The 21,419-nt window shown below is 53.9% G+C and overlaps 1 protein-coding gene across 1 annotated transcript in view; it reads right to left on the reverse strand.

The window, feature by feature from the left end:
• The window catches only part of RBM19 (RNA binding motif protein 19), a 107,588-nt gene extending 97,283 nt beyond the window's left edge, over positions 1-10,305 (reverse strand). The window contains exons 1-8 of the mRNA XM_054593929.1: positions 10,154-10,305; positions 8,770-8,952; positions 7,068-7,193; positions 6,837-6,872; positions 6,390-6,582; positions 5,072-5,340; positions 3,889-3,969; positions 1,387-1,465 (exon numbers count right to left, since the gene is read on the reverse strand). Coding sequence (XP_054449904.1) covers positions 1,387-1,465; positions 3,889-3,969; positions 5,072-5,340; positions 6,390-6,582; positions 6,837-6,872; positions 7,068-7,193; positions 8,770-8,952; positions 10,154-10,189 — 1,003 coding nt within the window. The 5' untranslated portion in view covers positions 10,190-10,305. The remainder of the gene's footprint in view (positions 1-1,386; positions 1,466-3,888; positions 3,970-5,071; positions 5,341-6,389; positions 6,583-6,836; positions 6,873-7,067; positions 7,194-8,769; positions 8,953-10,153) is intronic.
• Positions 10,306-21,419: the final 11,114 nt, after the last annotated feature.

A 21,419-nucleotide genomic window follows, 5' to 3' on the forward strand; every position in this document is an offset into this window, starting at 1 on the left:
AGATCCCTCTCTCCCCTGCCCCTAGACGCCCGCCTACCCCACATGCACCCTTCACTCTCTTCCCTCCTCTTCATCTTCTACAGCTGCAGCCAGGCCCCGCCCACTGCTCGTCCTCCCTGCGGGGACTGCAAAAGCCCACCCCCTGGCCCACCTGCCCCCCCAGGGGCCCAGCCCCGGCCCCTGAATCTGACGGTGGCCTCCCCTTGCTTTGAGCCCCCAGGGGGCCCTGCCCCCAGGCTGAAATCCAGTCACCTCTGAGCTCCTGGCCCGGGGCCGCCCCGCCCCCTCCGCAGCTCTTTTGCGGGCATGCCTGTCACTTCTCTAGAGCGTCCAGCTCCAAGGCCTACAATACGGTTCCTCAGTCCTGACAACTCAAGAAAGCTCCCCTTGCCCCGCCCACTCCTGCCCCGCCTTCCGGACCCTAAAGTGTGTCACAGTGGGGGTACCGCCGACGGCTGCCACCATTAACAATAGATCTCAGGGAGGAGGGAGTGTGCGACAGGTGTCCAGCACTGTTCCGCATGGTGTGTGTGTGTGTGTGTGTACGTACGTGTGTGTACGTGTGTGTGTGTGTACGTGTGTGTGTGTGTGTGTGTGTGTGTGAACTCATCGAACCCTCACAGCTACAAGAGCCATGGGCGCCTGCTGCAGAGAGGGATGGCCGGTCAAGGGCCTGCCCGGCGTGCAGGGCTCTCGTGCTCAGAGGTGGGCCGGGCAGGAGATACAGAAACCCGAAGGTGACAGGACCACACCGGGGCAGGAGTCCTTTCTTCCCCGACTCTGGCCCCCGCCGATCCCAGCTGCCTGGCCCGTGCCAGCCTCTTCTCGCTCAGGCCAGCCTGCGTGCCCAGCGCTGCCCGGCGGGCCCTGAGCAGCACCAACTCTGTGGCTGCGGGTCCTGCAGCCCCTGGCCTGGCCTATAAGCAGGCGCAGGCAGGCCCCCACCTCTCCGAGCTCAGATCCTTCCTTCCAACACATTCCCTGCCCCAGGGCGGCCAGGGCCGTGAAGCCCAGGGCGAGGGGCTGGCTGCCCAGAGTGGAGACCTGGGAGAGGGCAGGGAGGGGGCGCATTCTTAGCAAATTGAGAGAGCTGCTGGTCAGCACGGCTGCCCAGGGATTCACGCGGAGAACCCCAGGACCACAGGTGAGCCCGCGGGCGTACATGTAGGCTGAGGGTAAGGCGGGGAGACAAGAGCAATGGTGGGAACTGCACACCGGCTGCCAGAGGCAGGGACAAGAGGCAGACCCTCGCCCCCGGCCGTCTAGCCAACTCAGAGTCACACACGGGAAAAGGAGTAGCTGCCCTTCCAGTGTCTCCCCAGCCACGCGCCCGTCTCCAGCCTTTGCCGTCTGCCACTCCGGCCCCCCGAACACCCCGGGCCTTACCTGTCTTGTTCCCGTGAGCATTTCTCACTATGCGAATGGCCACTGGCTTCAGGGGTGCCAGGAATTCCAGAACATTTTTCTATAAGGAGAAGGAAAGTTTTCCCCCTTTACCAACTCAATAATGAAAGTACAACCCAAATAAAGATGCATGGGCCACATTTCTGAATTCAGAAAGATTACCAGTGTTTCGTCCTTTACAATTTCACTCTTTCCCCTAAATTATACATCATCTCTGTCGTTAAAACTTGGAAAAAATTTGAAAAAAAATTGGAAATGAATATAAATATAAAATGGTGATGTCACCATCAGCATTTTAAAGCATTGTGTCTGATCTCTTCCCCCCAAGTACCTTTTCACATATTTGGTGTTAAACCCGGCTTTTTCCGCTTGTCATAAGAGCATGAATGTGTGTCCACGTCATCTCACGGCAACGAGACACATCACGGTGCTGCTGTGGGTGCCCCCCGGTTTCTGAGCTATGTCTCTATTGTGAACGTGGGCGTGGTTCACACACTTTAAAACTGCACACACAGCGCGTGACACTACAGAGAACCAGCACCGAGAAGCGCCAGCGTCCGGCCGGGCCACCACAGGTCCGCAGAGGCGGCCAACCCAGCCCTGCTTCTTTCCCCAGTGCAACTCCGAGTTTTTAAACAGAGTCAAATGATGAAATTGTTCCCAAAACAATCTTTGTCTCGTTTTTCGGTGTCTACTTATAGGAGGAGACGAGTGTCTGTGTGTCTGTCCGCACTGTCCCACGCCTGTGTCTCTTACTCGATTGCATACGTCTTGAACCTTCATTAGCGTTCTTCTTAGTGATGTAACACATCCTACTTTTTCAAAGTGCCACATTTAGTTAACCAAGTTACCTAATCTCAACTTTTTTAACCTTGACCCTAGAGTATATTGCAGGTAAACTTTCTTTCTGGTTGATACATAAAAGGAATCTTTTCTTCCGTTGTATTTTATCACTTTGTGGAGAGGAAAGAAGTAACTGTTTTGTGTCTTAATTTTGCAAAAGGCCATCTAATGCTTGTTTTTTTGGGCTACAGCATGTGCTTTGCTGCATGGTTGGTATGGAAAGGCTTTTGACCCTAAATTACTAGACAACTCACATGGTCTTGTATAACCCAAATGCATGAGACTCAGAGACTGGTTAAGTTTTCCTTTTTAAAAATTAGTTAACAGAAAGACTATCAATAAAGATGAATCCTTCAAGAGAAAAAAAGAGCGAAAGATGACCGAGCACTTTGCAAAAACAGATACACGTATGATTTACAAAATGTGAAAGAGTGATCGTCCTCACTAATAACTTAAAATATAAAATAAGATGCCATTTTCCTCCTCTCACACTGATGGAAGATTTATGTCCAGGACTCACGGAAATGGACCTGCTCACACTCTGCTGAAGGGAGTATAAACTAGCAGTGCCTCGAGGGGTGCTGCCGTTATACGTTAAACCTGAACAACGTGCACGCGTGCCCGTCCAAACTACAGCCGGGGCCTGGGCTGCCGAAGCCTGGCCTGCAAGCTAAGACTGGTCGTCGCGTTTTAGAAGGGTTATTTAAAAAAAAGGAGCGGGGAGGGGGGGAAGAGGAGGAGAAGAGGAAGGGAAACGACGATGATTATGGCGTGCAATGGAGGGGATGTGGCTGCATGGCGCACAAAGTCTAAAATGTGACCTTTACAGAGAAGAACCTGTTACCCTGAGCGCACAGAAAGCCGATTACACTATTATCTATTAACAGCAAGATATTAGCAGCAACCCCATGCCCCCACCTCAGAGGACAAGGTCACTATGTCACAGTGTGTCCTGAGTAAGGGCTACACACACAAAATCAATTTTGTAGCAGAGCATTCAATAGTCAAAGATATTTATGACCCGTCTTACTGATGAGGGTGGGTTCACCATGGTTCCTACTGTAGGACTTGTTTTTAAAAACAAAGGACAGAAGCCACTGTTTACATACAAAGAAGAAATGTGGAAGGAGAAATACCCAGTATTTGTGAGTGGCTGGCACCAAGGGGGACTTGCGCAAGGAGGGAGATTTTAACAAGTACTCTCTGCTGCAGACGCAGAGTGAGCTGCCTATGGTGCGTGGGCCCATCGGGCCCACTGCCCGTTTGTGTGAACAGTTTCCCAGGCACACAGCCATGCCTATTCATTTACCTGTTGGCCAAGGCCGCCTCTGCCACAGCACAGACTGTGGACCACAAAGCCTGAAACACTGGCTAGCTGGGCCTTTCTTTTCCCCTAGCAGTGGAAGCCTGCCCACCCCTCGCGCACGGGACCCGAGAGTGGAACTGGTCCTTCCCGGGCTCAGAACAGCCACCTGTTTCCTGGCCCGGACCATGCCTGACGTCTTACTCACTGGCCTTTGGGTCCCCGATCCTTTCCAGCTCAGGCCCTCAACTGATCCTGAAGCCCCATGCTGCAGAGGACCCTGGCACCCCGCCTGCATGTCTGACTCCCTGCCCAAGTCCCCGGGGAGTGGCACAAACCTCTGTGACGTTGAACGGGGCTCCCCGCAGCTTCACCGTGTGGGGGGTGGTGGGTTCCCTCTGGGCTGCTGGCTTCTCTGTCTGAGTGATGGCAAAGAACAAACCAATAGGGCACAGTGAGCCCCCCCTTAAGTGACACCTTGTACCCAGACGTCCCAGTGAGCACGCAGAGGCGCGGGCCAGGGGCCCCGCGGGAGGGCAGCAGGCGTGGGCCACAGCCTGAGGTAAGGTGGTGGCGTTTGCCGCCACTGACTCAGGGCTCACTCTGTGCAGGCACCAGGCAAAGCACTTTGCAGACACCACTGTCCTACTGAATCTGCAAAATGATCTTAGAGAAATGATGGGGTCAGGGTCTTTTCTGTAATTCTGGGATTCAAATAGCTCTGAAAACCCCAAATTCCCAGTAACTTCTCTGGCAACAAGACCTGCCCAGACTTGAACGCATTTGCCAGTAAGGCCCGCTCTGACTGAGGGAATTTTGAGTTGACAATTGTCCCACGTAGCGCGAGCAGTCACTTCCGGATTCACTACAGAAATAAATAACCATGTGCCTGACCAGGGGCGCTGCCCCAGGCCCCACTGGGGGGCTGATCGCACAGGGCACCGGGGGTCTCCCCGAAATGTGAAACCTTCCGAGCGCCGGCGCACACTCAGGCACAGAGACTCTGGGAGACGAGGGGACCCAAACAACACAGCAGACTGTCCTGTCTCTAAGCAGAGAGGTCCCAGGTGGGAGATGAGGTAGCTGCCATGGGGGGTCGCACCCAACGTTTCTAATCTGAACTTCAGAGCCCAGCATACCAGGGTCTGAGTCCTGGCTCCTTCACTTCCCAGCGGTGACCTTGTGCCAGTCACTTCCCTCTTGCGGGCTGGAGTTCCCTCCTCGATAAAGCAGGACATGAAGGGTACCTGCCCCCACAACTGTCATGAGAGTCAATGACAAATGACGTGGCAGGTAGTGTACCTGGCACGTAATAAGTGCTCAATTAATTTTATCTACTACCGCTGACTGGGGGCTGACGTCTGTCCACTCTGCCGCTAAACACAAAGTATAGTGACGCTAGCGTCTGCCAGCACCTCCCCACAGAGGGCAGCCAGGCCTCGGCCTGCAGGGAGCGGGGCGAGTGCGCACAGACCTCCCCCTCTGCCCCTGGGTGCCCTGCACACCCCGGGCCTCACGCACCTTGGCTCTGGCCTCCTGTGGCTTCTTGTTCCCAGATGGGGTCCCCTGCTCTGGGCCCTGCCCTGTCTTCTCTTGGTCCCGCTGGGCGGGGGCAGTGCAGGAATCCTCTCCCTCGTCCTCACTCTGTGCATCACTGCTCACGGCTTCATCCTCACTCTCCTCCTCCTCCAAGGAAGACAGCGAGCCGGCCCTCACCACCTTGGATTTCAGGTAATCCATGTCCGACAGCTCCTTCTGCACAGCCGCCTTCGGTGTGGGGCTGTCCCCTCCTGGGAAGACAGGGAGGCTGGGAATTGGCAACGGCCGTGTGCACACCAGCGTCTGGGACGCACAGGGCAGGGCGGTGCCGAGCCCACCACGACCGGGGGCCCCATGCCACGCAGCCCCGGTGAGCCCTCTGATAAATGTCAAATGGGGGCAAACGCTGGAGTTTGGGTATTTTAAGTGCCACATGGTGAGGACTATGTGGTTCCTGCACCAGCCTTGCCCTCATCATTTTTTCTTTCAATTGCAACCTGTGGGGTTTTCTGCCGCTCCTGGGTGAGGGCTTCCAGTGGTTTCTAGGCGCCCCCGGGAAGACAGCGGAGCGCCTGCCCATCCCGCCGGCTGAGCCGACAGCCTTCCCCTCCCGCGCCAGCTCCCCGGGCCATAGCCGCACTGAGCCACGCGGGGCGCCCCCAGGTCTGCGTGTCCTCTGCCCAGCTGTTCCCTCCCCCACAGCCCCTCCTTGCTCTGCAGAGGCTTAACCATGCATAGCATTCCCATCAAATTCATTCTCTTCCTTTAAGCCAAAATTGACTCCCTACTCTCGACCACCCTTAGTCTGGACTGCAACTGCTCGCGTACCCATCCCCCCGCACTACACGGAGAGCACCTTCCGAGGACAGGGGCTCGTCCCCCGCCTCCTCGCGACCTTTGTCAAGCGACACCTCCCCGGAGGCCTTCCCCGGGACCTCTCCTCTCCCCTTCCCTGCCTCCTCTCTGCGGCACTTGTCTTCCTGTATTGTGCTAAGCAGGGGACTAACTCCTTGGTGGTGTCTCTCCCCCAGCTAGGATGACAGCTCCACAGGGGCAGGATCCTTCTGCCTCTTGCTCACTGTTGTGCCCCCAGTGCCTAAAGCCGCGCCTGGCATAGTGTCGGTGCCCAATACTTGAGTGACTGAATGAAGAAGTGACCAAAATCAGTCCAGGTCAATGTTCCTGCTGTTGGGAAAACCAACGGCAACTGCTGTCTGGCACCGAGGGGCCCCCTGCTGGAAAGCGCAGGCCCGGAAGCGTGCGGGAACCATGCGGGAACTCACAGATGCAACGCCCTTACCTCCCGGGTCCTCCCCAGCGCCCTCCTCCTCGCTCTCCTGGCCGGAGTCGGAGTCGAAGTTCAGGTAGTCACTGGCCGGCTTGCTCTTCCCTTTCAAGGGCTCCGCGCCCAAGGCGTCGTTAGCCCACGTGGCTGCCTGTGTCCGCTTCTGGTGGACTGACAGGAACTCCTGGAACTCAGTGTCCTCCTTCAGCTGGCGGCACCGCCGCGGGAAGAAGAGCAGGCTCAGGTCAGGCCCACCCCTCCTGACTGTCGGGAGGGTAAGCGCATCCTCCCAGTTCCCTTCCCTGCATCGGGAGGACCCTGGGGTCAGCTGGGCCAGTCCGGGGCGGGCAGGGTGGACTCTTCACCGGACAAGAAGCCATGGACGTGCCTTCTCCCAGCCGCCCCCAGCCCCCCAGGGCCACACCTGGGGGCCCACTCCCTCGGTCAACAGCACAGACTCACCTTCTCCAGTTCACTTGCTGCCTTTTTCTTCTTGCCCTAGAAACAGAAGGCACAGGCAGGGAGCGTCACTGGGGAAGGGTGAGGGGAGGTGAAACTACTGCTGTGGGAAAGGCTGCCTTCAGGAAAGACAAGAGGGGCCCTCCGGCCCTCCCTCTTCCCACCGCGCTGAGCCCCCAGGGGTCCCCAGCCTGCTGAAACCAGGCTCGAGGGCAGGAGTGACCTTCCACGCACTTTCTTAGCTTCTGCGGGCAGGGAGTCTTTGTCCTCTGGAGGCGGCTCGGACTGGCTTGCTTTCTGGGCATGCTTGCTCCAGGCTCGGGGCTTTGTCGGGTCCCCAAAGGACTTGCAGAACTCCACCTGCGTGGGGGAGAGGGGGCGATGACGGTGGCACCTGCCACTCTGCCCAGCCCGGGTGCCCGACTTCAGCACCTCAGAGCTTGGGCTCTTTAAAAAGACAACTGCCACCGACTAGCTGAGTTGGCTGAAGCAAATTCCTTATCCTCCCCACCCTTGGCTTTGCCCTCTTCAAAGTCACTGTGGTCACTAACACCTTAGAACCCTTCACACCGGGAGTCTCGGTGCTTTGTGAGTACAAGTACATGGAGCCTCCCAACAGCGCTAGGGAGGGACCGTGACTCCCCACCTCTCAGATCAGGGCCCCGAGGCGCAGGGGAGTTAAGTAACTTGCCCCAGTCACCCGGGTAGAGAGCGACAGAATGGAGACCGGAATTCGGGGACTCTGACTCTGTCTGGAGCCTGTGTTCTCTGCCATCCAATCCAAAGGGTGGCACGGAGTAATGGCCCAAGGCGATGCAGAGCTAACGGCTGTCACGTTCCTATAACCACTATGAAGTGCGCTCGACTGGCCCAAGAACAGCTCTCGGGGACTGGGGAGAGCGCGGAGGCACCGTGCGGTGTGGAAGGGCACCGCATGTCACGCCACAGCCGACACCCCTCTCTGGCCCTAAACCCTCCAACACACCCTGAGATGACCTTTGTGAGAGGCGGCCCTGCTGGGGGCCCCAGCGGGTACTTCCTGCCACAGTCAAGGGGACACCAGTCAACCCGCTACTCCCCTGGGGAAGGGGCTGCCACTTTGTCACACCCCTTCGTGTGAACTTTTTAATATAGCTGTTGTTCCAGTTACAATGACGTGTGCTCAATGTACAAAATTCAGACAATAGTGAAAAGCGAAAAAAATTTTTTTTACCCCAATTCCTTCCTGTCACCCAGAGAGCAATTACTATTTTGGCAAAAATGCTTCCACATGGCTCTACGCACTTATAACACACACACAGATGCAGGATGTGATTCTATAAATGGGGTAATGTGATATATACTTGTCCAGTATCTGATTTTTTCCTTCTCAACAAAGTGTTACAAATGTTTTTAACCAAGTCATTAAATGTACATGACTGACAAGGGTGGGACCTCCTCCTCCAGGAAGCTCTCCTGACTTACCACTCACCCCCTAGCAAGGAAAGGGGCCCCTTTTGTTCTTCAGCACTGACCACACTGACTGAAAGCAGCCTGTTTACCTGGTGCCCCCCAACCCCCGTCTGTAGGCTTTGGGCTCCATGAGGATGGGGCTGGGGTACCACATTCTCTCTAAATTCCCGGTATCAAGTGAGCGCTCACTGAGTGCTGGCTGAACAGGTGCGTGAACGAATGATGCAAACAGGTGGTATCACAACATCTGTGAGCTTGTTAGACATGCAAATTCTTAGGTCCCCCTCCCCCAACACACTGAATGAGAAACTCTGAAAAATAGGACCCAGTAAACTGTTTTAACGAGCTCTCCTGGGGACCGGTAGGCATGCAAGATTGAGAACACGCGAGGAACACCAACGACATCACGGTCCAAAGTGGAGAGCAGAGCGAGGGAAAGATCATTTTCGAAAGACGGGTACAGGTGAGACTCATGCCGACTCACCGTGATCCGGGAAGTGTTGATAAAACTCTTGTTGAAATGGTTCAGTGCCTTCTGGGCCTCTTCTTCGGACTTGAAGCCGATGAAGCCGAACTTGCGGAACTTGCCGTCTTTGGTGAACTTGAGGCTGCAGTCCGTGAGCGTGCCGAAGGCTGCGAACAGCTGCCTGAATCGCTCCTCCTTCATCTAGGGCAGAGGGGGTGCCGTGAGGGAGGAGCTGGGAGGCCTCAGAGCCAAGGGGACAGAATGGGCTGGAAATTGGAGGCTGCAGCTTCCCCAAGGGGGACCTTAGACGGGGTGGTGACAGAGTGTGCTTTACAATTAGACCTGGTTCCATCTCTCGCTTGAACACTTACTGGCTGAGTGGCCTTGAGCAAGTCCCCTACCCACTTCATCAACGAGGAAATCAAGACTCAGAACAACTGCAATGGGATCTTCCTCCCCTGTGGGCTGTTAGGATGGAACAATTTTGCTTCTCATTTTATACACTACTGTACTGTTTGAATTTTTAAAATTGTGTCATAGCCTCCCAACCCCCAATCCGTGGGGGGGGGGAGGAGAGGCAGAGAGGTAAGGTTAAAAAACCACAGCAATAAAACAGATGGATTTGTGTCCTCACTCTTTCTAAGAAGAGAGAGTCCCAAGGGGTAGAGTCAGAGTGCGGAAGATCTCTCACAGCATCCAAATGGCACACTTTGGATTTTGGGGATGAGCTTACTAGCAGCAGCGGTGTGGAAAGTTTTCCATACATTCAAAGTTACAGGGAAATAGGTAAGAATGGTGCTCTGCACCCACTCATCTGATACGTCACACATTCATCTCTTTCTTCATTCACTTACTGGGCATGTGTCTACTGAATGCCTATCACTGGCTCTGTGCTGGACTCTAGGGAAACAGGTGCAAGTACTGGATAAATGGTTTAAAGCCCTTCACATCCACTCAGCTGTCTCAGCTAATCCGTCCAGCCCTAAAGCCGGGACTGGGAACTGGATCGCAGGGCCTGAGCCTATTATTCCCATGAGCCTCCCCAAAAGTCCTGAGTGCGAAAAGGCTACCAGTCACGAGTCAACAACAAAATGGGATCGGATGAGAGGGGTTGCGGGAGCAGACATTCGGCACGAGGTGCGGACTGGCATCCCCCCGGGAAGAGTTACCCAGTTGGGGGTCAGGTCTCCACAGGCCAGCTGTGAAGACCTGAGCAATCACTGTCCTTCCCTGGCACTGTCAAGTGAAGATAAACCGAAGATCCTGCTCTTTGGGTTTTCGGATCCGTTTGGAGTCCTGCCACAGAGCCAAACCCCCTCAATTCTCCACAGCTGCCTCCCTACCAACCCCCGGCTGCCTGCTGGTCCTAATTTCAGGTTTCCGGGTCAGGCCCTGCACTCACCCCATTCGGGAGGTTCTTCACGATCAATCGCGACATGGCGCACGGTGCCACTGTTTTGATTCCAGCACTGAGGGACAGCTGAGGAAACCACTTTCACGCTGCAGGTATGGGCGCCGCCATCTTTAGCGAGACAGGCTAGAGTCACGTGCTCCAGACCTAAGCCCGCCCCGGAAGTGGGCGTTACCAAAGTCTGAGCGACCTAAGGAAGTCACAGCCACAAGAGGCGGGCCTAACGCTTGCATTCTGCGCAGGCGCAGGCTGTGTGGCGGTGCCGGATGAGACCAATGCAAAGTCGGCAGGGGGCGCTGGTGTCTAACATAGGCGGAGGTTTGCGGAGGATTCAGCGGCTGTGTGAGGAAATCGTTTTAGACTTTTTTGCTATTTTATGCTATTGAGTCCTAAACCTGAGAATAGAGACAGGATCGGGGATTCTTGCTTCCCTTTTAGAAATGCAGAAACAGGCCCAGAGAGGTTAGCAAGTGCCATGAATCAGTTATTGAATACCACCTGTAACTTTTGGAATGTGTACATTGGAAATAAAACATCCTGGTTTTGCCAGCAAGTAAACTGGGAACCAGAAGAGTAAAGCAGCTTTAGAGGATTATGGGGTGTATTGGTTTCTTCGGCTGCTGTAATAAATTACCAGCACTTTAGAGGCTGAACACAACAGAAATCTCTTCTGTCACAGCTCTGGAGGCCAGAAATCCGAAGGCAAGGTGTCAGCTGGCTGCAAGGCCTTGGAGGGCTCTGGGTGAGAATCACTGCGGGCCCTTTCTGCCCCAGGTGTCCCTGGCGGTAACTCCCATCACTCCGCCCTCCCTCCCTCTTCACCTGGGCTTCTGCCCTCCAGTGTCTGAGCCAATTCTGTCCCTTCCCTTTTCTCTTATTAGGACACTTAATAGGACACCATTGGGTTTAGGGGCCATCTTAAATCTAGAAGGATCTCACCTCGAAACCCTTAATTGTACATGCTGATAAGGTCACTCCAAGGTTCCAGGGATTAAAACATGGTCATATCATTTTTCGGGACACTATTCAATGCACTGCTGGAGGCTTTACTTGCTTTCTACTAAGTTACTCTGAAGATCAAATTTCACTCTCTCAGTGTCAGCTGTTGACTGTCTATTCAGTGCAAACACACATACACATGCAAAAATACACCCTGGAGCCTAAGCCAAGCATCTCAGGAGTCACTGTGTTTCAAAGCCATTTATTTATTCAACAGATATGTACTGATATGTGTAAAACTACTCTTTAGTTACATGACAATTAGGTTTTTGTTTTTGTTTTTTTTTTCCTGAAATGTGTGACCTTGGTCAGGACAGGCTGGAGCAGGCTTTATGAAGCAGCTCTGAGACCTCAGCCTTTTATGAGAGGTCAAGTGTAGGTTGCCCAGCCAGTCCTGGTTTCGTGTTCTTTTATTTTATTATTTTCATGAACTGCCTTTATTAAAATGCGCAACTACACGTAGCGTCCCCTAAAGAAATTCACAAATCAGGAGGTATTAAAAGAAAATGAAATGCTCTTTGCCAATCCGCACATTTCAACGCCAGGCCAAGAAAATATGGTCGCCACATGTCGCGGAAGGAGGGACCATTCCTGGGCCGTCTATGCCCGTGCGTTTAATAACAGCCACGTTATAAGGTTATTAATAGTCTCCTTGCTCTCCTGACTTCCTGTTTTGTCTCCTGTCTCCTTTTCTCTCCCAGCAAACACGATGGGAGGCACCTGCACCCAATGAGGCTGGCCTTTCCGATTATACCTGGGAATTTAAAAAAAAATCCTCCAGGTGTGAGCCAGCCCCGCCCACGGCTGCCTTCACCAGTGGGCCTGCACCTGAGGGAATTCATTGCCTGTCAGGGGAGGGCCAGCCGTGGGGAGGGAGCTGGAAAGGGGCTGAGAGAGACAGGATGCGGAGAGAACACTGAGGTCAATATTCTCCAAGTGAGGAGCCCAGTTAGGGGACAGCGTCAGACAAACCCCAGTGGAGGGCCATCCTCCCAAATCCCTAACCAGAATGCTTCAAAAATACCAAGCTTGCCCAGGCTTAGTGGCTCAGATGGCTGGAGCGTCGTCCCGATTCGTCAAGGTTGCAAGGTTGTAGGTTCGCTCCGTGGTCAGGGCACACACGAGAATCACCTAGTGAGTGCTTAACTCTGTGGAGCCACACATTGGCGCTTCTTTCTCTCCCTTCCTTCTTCTCTCTCCAAAACAAACAGAAAAGAAACCAGATCATCAAAAACAAGGAAAGTCTGAGACCCTGTCATAGCCAAGAGGAACCCAAAGAGATGTGATGACTAAAGGAGACATGGTGTCTTGCGTGGGATCCTGGGACGGCAAGCAGACGTGGGAGAAAACTGGGAGGACGTTGGAAGAGAGCATGGCCTTCAGTTAACGACAAAGTATCACCGTCAGTTCATTGTGCCAAGGGTCATGCTCAAAACAGAGGAAGCTGCGTGTGGCGTCTGTGAAAACTCTAACATCCTCACAACTCTTCTGTAAACCTAAAGTGATTCTACACTAAGGAGCGTATTAAATATTTTTTGAAAAATATTTTGACAATTAAAAGGATGGAGGGCCTCATTACTTATCGATATGGAATAACTGCCAACGTCCATTGCTAAAGGCAGAAAGCAAGGCGCATACACGCGCTTCCTTACTGGGAAAGAAAAAGTCTCTCTGCCCGCCTGCTTGCTGCTAAATGCAGATCGGCAGGCCATATCCTGGCTGCGTTTGCCTGCCGCCCATTTTGCTATGGCTTCCCAGCTAAGAAGAATGTTTTCCGCGTTTTTATTTTTATTTTTTTATTTAATCTTTATTGCATTTTTCCCATTACCGTTTAGTCCCCTCATCCGCACCCCCGCCATCAGCCGCCCCAAGGCTGCCCGCGCCCATGAGTCCTTACTCCTTGTTGCTCAATCCTTTACCTCCTAACCTCCTCCACATTTTTAAATGGTTGTGGGAAAATAGCAAAAGAAAAATGGTGTTTTATGACTCATTAACATGATAGGAAATTCAAATTGCAGTGCTTGTCAATAAAGTTTTATTGGCCCGGAGCCGCACCCACTCATTCGTGCCTCCTCTACAGTTGCTTTGTTGTTGTTTTGGGGAGAACAGTGTTGGGCAGAAGCTGAATGCGTTTCGTCCCTGGCCCTTTGTAGAAAATGCTGGATTTTTCCCTGCACTTGGCTGTCTCGCGGGGAATAAATGAGAAATTGGTAATAGCGTTTTCTCTAGACAATACAGGATTTCTGAGGGGAGGGGCAATTGTTGGGTGTGTGTTTAATTTTGTAAAAACCTAATTCATTTTTTTCCTCCTGTTCCGTAGTTCACAATGCTATTCCTCGTCATATTTCCTTAGACCCCTTTAAAACCTGCTGTGTATCCTCAGTCTTTCTTCATCTTTCATGAGCCTGGTGCTTTTGAAGGATCCCGGCCAACTGGGTTAAGGAGCATCTCTTGGTGGGTTGATCCGATATTTCTGCATGATTTGAGTCAGTTAAATGTGAATTTGTCCCTAACTGGCGCATGGGAACTCTGAACACTTTGTTAAGGAGCTGTCTGCCAGTTTTCTTCTCTGGAAAGCAGTCCCCTTTGTCGCCAATAAGCCATGTGTGGTTTAAGAAATAGTACCAGTATTTAGAAAGAGTCAGAGATAGTCACGGTCCCATCCATTGACGCACAAGGAAACAGAGGCCCAGAAAGAAGAAGATGTGCACTCAAGGTCACACAGTAGAGACCCAATTCAGGTTCTAAGAGGCTCCTTTTGCGCCTCTCTACCTGTGGTCACTCCCAGGAATCAGGAAGTCAGGGCAGCTACGGGAGCTGAAGACCATTGCCCTGACTGTCACCACCTGACACCTTGACTGTGGCCCCAGCATTTCATGGCCCATCACCCCAGAAGCCCCTCAGAAGAGCAGCCCCCTATTCTAAGGCATCTGCAGAAGCATCTCGAGGGATCGCGGTGGCCAGAGTCACTTGAGACAGCAGGCCAGGTGGGCGCCAGCCTCGGCCACACCTGCACGGACATCAGGCAGCTCACCAGTGGCAGATGGTAGCTGAGTCTTGCTGCTCCCCTCCAGGCGCTGCTGGGGACTGAACATCAGAGATGGGGAGGCCCCTCCTGCTTTCGGCAGTGAACCATAAATAGTCACAACGGGAGTCACAAATCATTCATCAAACAGAACGTGGCTGGGGAAAGTGAGGCCCATTCCGAGGAGACAAGCAGACGGAGGTCTCACCCGGGACTCCGGAGGCCCTGTTCAGCCCTGCCGGCTGCCACACTGGCCCTGGGCCCAAGGCATGGCAATCCGGGGGTGAACTGGGAATAAAACCAGAATTGTCCTTCATTTTCTTGTTTTTTTTTTCCAGCTGTGTCACAGGCAGATGCCTCCTTTGCACAAAAGGGCTGCCCACCAAGTCCTGGTCTGAAAAGAAAGTTTATTTCCTCACTTTGACCTTGAGGTCCTTTAAGGGACAGTCACTGGCCGCCACTCCTCCCCCCCAGCCCTGGCCACGCGGGCCACTTCCTGCTTTTCCAGCATGCTGTGGCTGAATTGTGTCCCCTACAGCATACGTTGAAGTCCTTGGAAGCTGTGGATATGAGCTCATTTGGAAACAGGGTCTCTGCCAATGTAACCGGTTGAGGATGTGGAGAGGAGATCATCCTGGATTTAGGGTGAGCCTCAAGTTCAGTGTCTGGTGTCCTTGTAAGGAGGCCACGTGCAAACACAGACACGCAGGGAGAACTCCAGGCAATCATGGAGGCTGGCCTCCAGTGATGCCGCTGCACGCCAAGGGCTGCTGGCGCCCGCCAGAAGCTGGAGGAGCATTCAGAGCCAGCTCTGCCCCGTGAACACCAGAATTTCAGCCTTCCAGGCCCTAGTGCTTTGAGGGGACACGTTTCTGCTGCTCTAAGCCACCCAGATTGTGGTCCTCTCTTACATCAGCCCCAGGAGACTGACCCACCATTTCAGAGCCTCTGCTTGTCCTGAGCTCATCCTTCAACTCCATCTGACCACGCCCAGCTCATGCCCTGGGCCTCAGCTTCAATGCTTCACCCCCAGAAAGAACACCCCAGCCTGTCTCAGGGCCATGCTGATTCTGCCGCTGGACACAGCTTCCATTTCCCCCAGCCACTTGCAATTCCATAGGTACTTGCTTGTCCGTGTGTTGAATGATGGATGGCCCTCTAGAAGGTGAGGCTCACCCGGCAAAGACCATGCCTGCCTGTGCTCGCTATGGAGGATAGTGGGATATGCCGCCCAGCACGCCCCCACCCCCGCCCCGCCCCGTTCTGCGAAGGTCAGTTTGCAGAGTCTCCTCAGCTGCAGAGCTGCCGCCTCCCAGGTCGCCACTGCCTGCAGCGCCGCCACCCAGTGACTGCGTGACACAGGGAGTTACAGAGGCCCAGCCTCCTTGCCCTACGAAGGGGCGCCCTTGAGATCTCGGCCTGTGTTCAGAATGTCCCAAAAGGTCAGCTCAGGCCCCTTTGGTCACTCAGCTCAAGCTGACTCCCCTTGCCCACTTCTGCTCCCTTCCCGCCCCTTCCCAGGTGGCCCCCGATGCCACGGGCACCCCCGAGGAAACCCCCTGTGTGCTAAACTCCGCCTATGAGTCAGCTTCCCGAGAACCAAGCCTGAGATGCGCCAAGAGCGCCCCAACGCTGGTGCCCGGCAGGTGCGCAACACAAGCTGTGTAAAAACGGCCTTTCATGACAAACAGATGAATCAGAATTGCTGTGGCCCCCCTCCCTCCAGCTGCCGGCCCCTGCAGGTCCCAGGCCTGTCCCTCTTTGTCTGCCTCCAACAGCCTTCATGGGAAAGTGTACCAAGATTTATTTTTTTTAAGGATCTAAACCAACAGTCAGCACACTGTTTCGGTAGGGTGTGAGCCATACAGTTGTGTATCTGTCACAACTACTCAACTCTGCCACTCTGAGCAGCCACACAAATAAGTGTGGTGAATGTGTTCTAATAAAACTTTATTGGCAAAATCAGGAAGTGGGCCAGATTGTGAGCCCATGGCTTCCGCGTGGCTTTTAATGGTTCTCAGGCACCATCGTTCTATTCGCTTCTGCTGAGGGCGACATCCTGAATGGCACGGAAAACAGGGTGAGGCCCTGTTCTGATCCAATGTCAGAGCTGCAGAAAACACCTCCCAAACTGTGTTTTGTGCAAGAGCATCCAGCAAGGTGTCCCTACGTCTTCTATGGAGGGAGGAGAAGCGCGTCCAAGTAGGTTGAGAAAAACCTGTGTACATAACTCAGCCCTACAAACTCTCAGGGCACCTGGGGACATTAAAGTCTCAGAAAAGTCCTTCAGTCAAGACTCCTGTTTTTCACAGTGTGTCCCAAGTTTATCTGAGCCTTACGTTCCTTTATGATAAAACATCGACAAGTGGGAAATATAGTCCTGACAGTCGCTAAATTTGGCTGTGGTTCAACTCGACAGAGCAAGCATGTTCGTTCGTCCATCCGTTCGTTCGTTCATTTGTTCAAATATCTGATGGGCTCTTGCTCTGTGTCGGCCACTGAGACACGGTGATAACCAAGTCTGGATGGCGCCCGCTCTGATGGGGCTTGTCAGCCGGTGAGGGAAACTGACACCACAGGGCACGCTGGTGCCAGCATTGTCCCATGGGTGATATAATCGTGGCAGGACAAACTTTGTACCTTCAAAGACACCACCTCAGAGCACGGGGTGGTGGTGGGGGGGGGGTGCGTGTCTCCAGGGCCAAAGGCCCAAGGCCGATTTCTGCCCTTCTGTGCAAGCAGAGCGTCCCCAGCCAACCCAGATGCCGGGCCTGCCTGCCGCGCCTGCCTTTCCTTTTGGAGCCCACAGGGCGACCACCTACCCCGCTCTCCTCTTCCCTTCCGCAGCCGAGCCCTGAAAAACCACAGCACGCAATGGCCCATCCGGAGACGGAGACATCGAGCCCTGGAGAGAGCCCGGACATAGATGGGAAGACACCTGGGATCTGGTTCCACCTCTGATACTTCCTGCTGTGTGACCTTGGGGATGTCAGTAGCCCTCTCTGAACTTCATTGTTCATTTATGAAACAGCACCAGTAATGCTCATCTCTAGGGTGGCGGTGGATATTTGAGATAATGTATTCGTGCTGCCTACAAAGGTGCCTATAACAACAATAATATCAACATCATATTTTGATGTGCCAGGCACTGGTTAAGGTGGTTAGATGGGTAGCTCACTCAAACCGCCTCGTTTCGCTACTGGTCTTTGTGCTGCGCAGTGAATGGCTCCCTGCAATTCTACAAGATGGGCCACAAGGCGGCGTTAGAGGACCGCATATAAATCTGTGCAGAGCCGCGGGACCAGGGAGACAGGGCTTGGGAACCTGAATCCATCCGCAGGACAGCCTGTTTGGAGGACACTCCCGAACTGGCTGGATGAGACTTATTCTTGATTCTGTCCATTTAGGGAGACAGAACCCTGCCTCCTTGCCAGCAGAACTCAGGTCAATGTACTGCCTGACTATAGTCGGGCAATAAATTATTTCTGGATAAATGGATTGAATCTGGAGGAAGTTAAAGCCAGAGCACCCTAAGTGCAAAGAGCGAGAGGGAGCCCTCTGTCTGGGAAGGAGGGCAGGGCAGCAGTGCTGGGCAGGGCACTGAGCAAAGGTCAGTGAGACGGGGTTCCTGCAGAGTCAGGGGCTGGGGAAGGAGGTGCCGGGGTCCTAGGACAGCGGGGGCCCCTGGCAGGGACAGCGAAATAGCTCCCACTAGATAGAGGTCCACACCCCAACCCCTGCAACCTGAGAATGTTGCCTTATGCGGCAATAAAAGGTAAATAGGTGTCTTTGCAAACGTGATTGGGTTAAGGATTTTGAGCTGAGAGTCCCTCGAATTTTCCAGGTGGACCCTAAATGCCATCACATGGGTCCTTCGAAGAGGAAGGCAGAGGGAGATTAGACACAGCCAGCGGAGGTGGCGATGGGAAATGGAGCAGGAGATTTCGGGACTCCAGCCTTCATAGCCGCCAGCCAGGAACACTGGCACTCCCGGAAGTTAAAGGAGGGAAGGAGCCAGGGTCTCCCTCAGAGCCTCAGGCTTCTCCAGGGCTCATAGCTAGCAGCCGCTGCTGTGCTCCTGGGGCTTTACCATTTCTTCTCAGCAGGAGCCACGTTGCTGCAGAAAACCCACTATGGGCTGCCTGCAGCCTGGAAGGCTTCTAAGAAGCAGGAAAAGACAAAGTAACCATCTGCCCCTTCCTGCCTCACACAGGACAGGAACCGTGGTAAAGTGGCTCGGGCTCCCAACACGCTTCTCGGCTTTGCTTCTGGGGGTTTCACCCCAGACGCCATGACTGCTTTTATTTAAATCCAGGTAACTCCAGCCAGGGGACAGTCGTGAGGGCCAGGCACCCTGGGACCTTGGCCACAGGCAGCTGCGCCCTCCTGCAAGGGTGAAGAGGCGAGGAGGTGAGCCACGCAGCTTCTCCCATGAGAGCCTGTAAGAGGGATTTGGATCATGTGACAGGCCACAGGTCCTGCACCTCTGGGTCCTGTGTCCACGTTAAGGCCACACTCGCCCTGGGCTGCTCCCCACCGATCACTGAGCTGGTGGAGTCCTGGAGCCAGGCCATTTCCACCCTCTGTGGGATGCCTCTAACAGGTGACCTTTGCTCTGGGGCCCCCAGTGGGCCAGCCAAGATTTTCTCAGAGCTATGTCTTTCCTTCCCCCTCTCCCTTCCCAAGTGTCAGGCCTGTATCCTGATCTGAAGGGCCTCCCTGCCTCCTCCTGCTCCCTCTCCTTTATCCTTGCCAGCCGAATCAGATACTCTTAAAGGACCTCCCAACAGCTTCCGCCTGCCTACCATTAGCCAGAACTCAGGCACATGGCTCTTCTAGCTGCAAGGGATGCTAGGAAACGCAGTCCTTCAGGTGCACAGGTTGCCACCCCTGACCAACTCAGAGCCCTGGTAACGGAGCAGATGAGAATGGGTGTTGGGTCTTTCCTGTATGAGGAGGCTGCCACAGTCATTCAGTGAAAGGTGACAGTGGCCATGGACTGGGGTGGTGGCCATGGGGAGGGAGAGGCGTGTGGGGGGTCCTTCCTTGTGTTTGTCTCTGAGCCATCCTGGAGGACCTGCCCTGGATTGCTGCCAAAGGGACAGGAATACCATCAGGAACACCTCCGTGCCCTCCTGCCTAGCCAGATGGAGCCGTCTACTCAGCGAAAGGGGAATGTTCTCAACAAGGCTGAAAAAAAGAGGTGGTTTTCCACCTGCCACGCAGAGGCACACACGCACCGTCATGTCTGAATCATCGCAGGGGTGGGGGCAGCTTCCTCCATCCCAGGCTGGAGAAACTGAGGAAACGTTGAGCTCAAGGACCCCATGACCCATCACATCATCTGTCTACGCGCGGGGCTCTCCCGCACGTGGTCCCCAGCTCTGTGAGTCCTTTATTATTGTTGTCGTTGTTGTTACTACTGGTTTCTGATAGGAATCTACTCAGAGAGGTGAGGGCAGTGCTACTCTGGAACTCGTGATGGCGATGAAGGTCATGTTATTGAGCATGTGCCAAGGACTGTTCTAAGCACTTTACTGCTTTCATTAAGTTTCACATGCACTTCCCCATTAAGGAGAGGTGCTATTATGATTTCCATTTTATAGATGAGGAGACTGAGGTTCAAAAAGGGGGAAGAGACTTGCCCAAGGTCACACAGCAGGACAGTAGGAGCATGGCGTCATCTGCCACCTGACCCTGCTGGTGCTTTTAATTACAAGGATATGGTGCCTTTCTTGCAAACAGAAGCAAAATGTATGCTCATTCAGACACTTGTTAACTTCCTACCTTGCTCCAAGTGGTTTTTGTGCACAATTTTATTTATTCCTATTCCAACTGGTGGCTTCAAGGACTATTCTAATGCCCTTTTAACACATGAGGAAAGCGATGCCCAGAGAGGTTGAGTGACTTGCCCAAGGTCACACAGTTGGGCAGTGAGAGAGTTCGATTTGAACCCAGGACTCTGACTTTGGTGTGTGGGCTTTTGCTCTTGATTCTGCCTCCAAGGGCAGCATGCTGGGGCGGGGCTTGGGAGATGAAGGGCCAAACCCAGAGGGCATTAGAAAGGCAAGTCCAGCCGCCTTCTTCCCAGGCTCTGCCTGCCCCTGGGACTCTGCCTCACTCACACGTACACAGCTGCCAGGGATCAAAGTCCTGTTCAAGATGTATTTGCTGTGAGCTCTAAACAAACGGGTGTTAGCACGCAGCTAAGAGAAACATGGGGCGGACACGATGTATGAAAGCCAAGCAGCCTTTAAAGTCCTGGTGATTGATCAGCCCCCTCTTTGGTCTCATGCTCTTAGGGGGCCAGGACGGAGGGGCAAGGGGACTCCAGCTCTGGAAGCACCGAGGCAGTGCCGTGGGCTACCTAGCGGGTCCCTCCCGCGCTGCCCAATTTGCCTCCCCCTTCCCCCTGGGGAGAGCTCCCCTTTCAGCCAACAAGCCCATAAAACCAACCCCCGCAAAATAATAATAAACAGCTATCACTTAATGAATAATCGTGGGAATCATGCAGAGCACTTTCCAGCATTGTCCCTTCAAAGCCAAACCACAAGGCAGACCTTGCTACTGACCCATTTTACAGATGAGCCAAAGAACACAGAGCTAGTAACCAGTGAAGCTCAGCTCCTTTTGGCACTCAGCAAATATTGATTGATCGAGAGAGCGGGACCTGGTTCCTACCCTCCAGTGGGACATACCTCACATCCTTAAGGGGGATATAGCTGGAGAAAGAGACCCCGACTCCGCATGGTGAGGGCTAAGCAGAGATGATGCTCAGCCATGCTCTGCAGTGTGGGTAGACCAGTTGTCTCCTAGACATAATCCCTCAGCGTGAGTCAATGGCCATGTGGATGGGTCGTTACCCCAGCCTTGTCTCTTGTATGTGTCCTGACTGGAGACAGAACCTGCAACGCGGGCATGTGCTCAATGGTGCTCGCTTGGGCAGTTTCTACATGTGCCTGAAGGCCACAGAGGAGGCCCTTGCCTGCCTGGGTTGGTCTGTAAAGAAAAACCCAGAGAAAGGGAAAAGGAGGCCGCAGAGTGGGCAGAGTGGGGGCTGGGAGGAGGAGGAGGAGATGATTCTAGGAAAAAGAACATTGTGCGTGTGCAGGGTAGAGGGCCAGGAGGGCTTGGCATACGCGGGCCTGACGCGCTCGGTGTGCTGGGGTCACGAGGACAGCACAGGGAACCACGAGAGGTTAGACTGAAGACATTTACGTGGGTCCGATCATC

This window comes from Pteronotus mesoamericanus, unplaced genomic scaffold (genome assembly GCF_021234165.1).
Source record: "Pteronotus mesoamericanus isolate MK-2021 breed Mesoamerican mustached bat unplaced genomic scaffold, CSHL_Meso_final scaffold_507, whole genome shotgun sequence".
Classification (NCBI taxonomy): domain Eukaryota; kingdom Metazoa; phylum Chordata; class Mammalia; order Chiroptera; family Mormoopidae; genus Pteronotus; species Pteronotus mesoamericanus.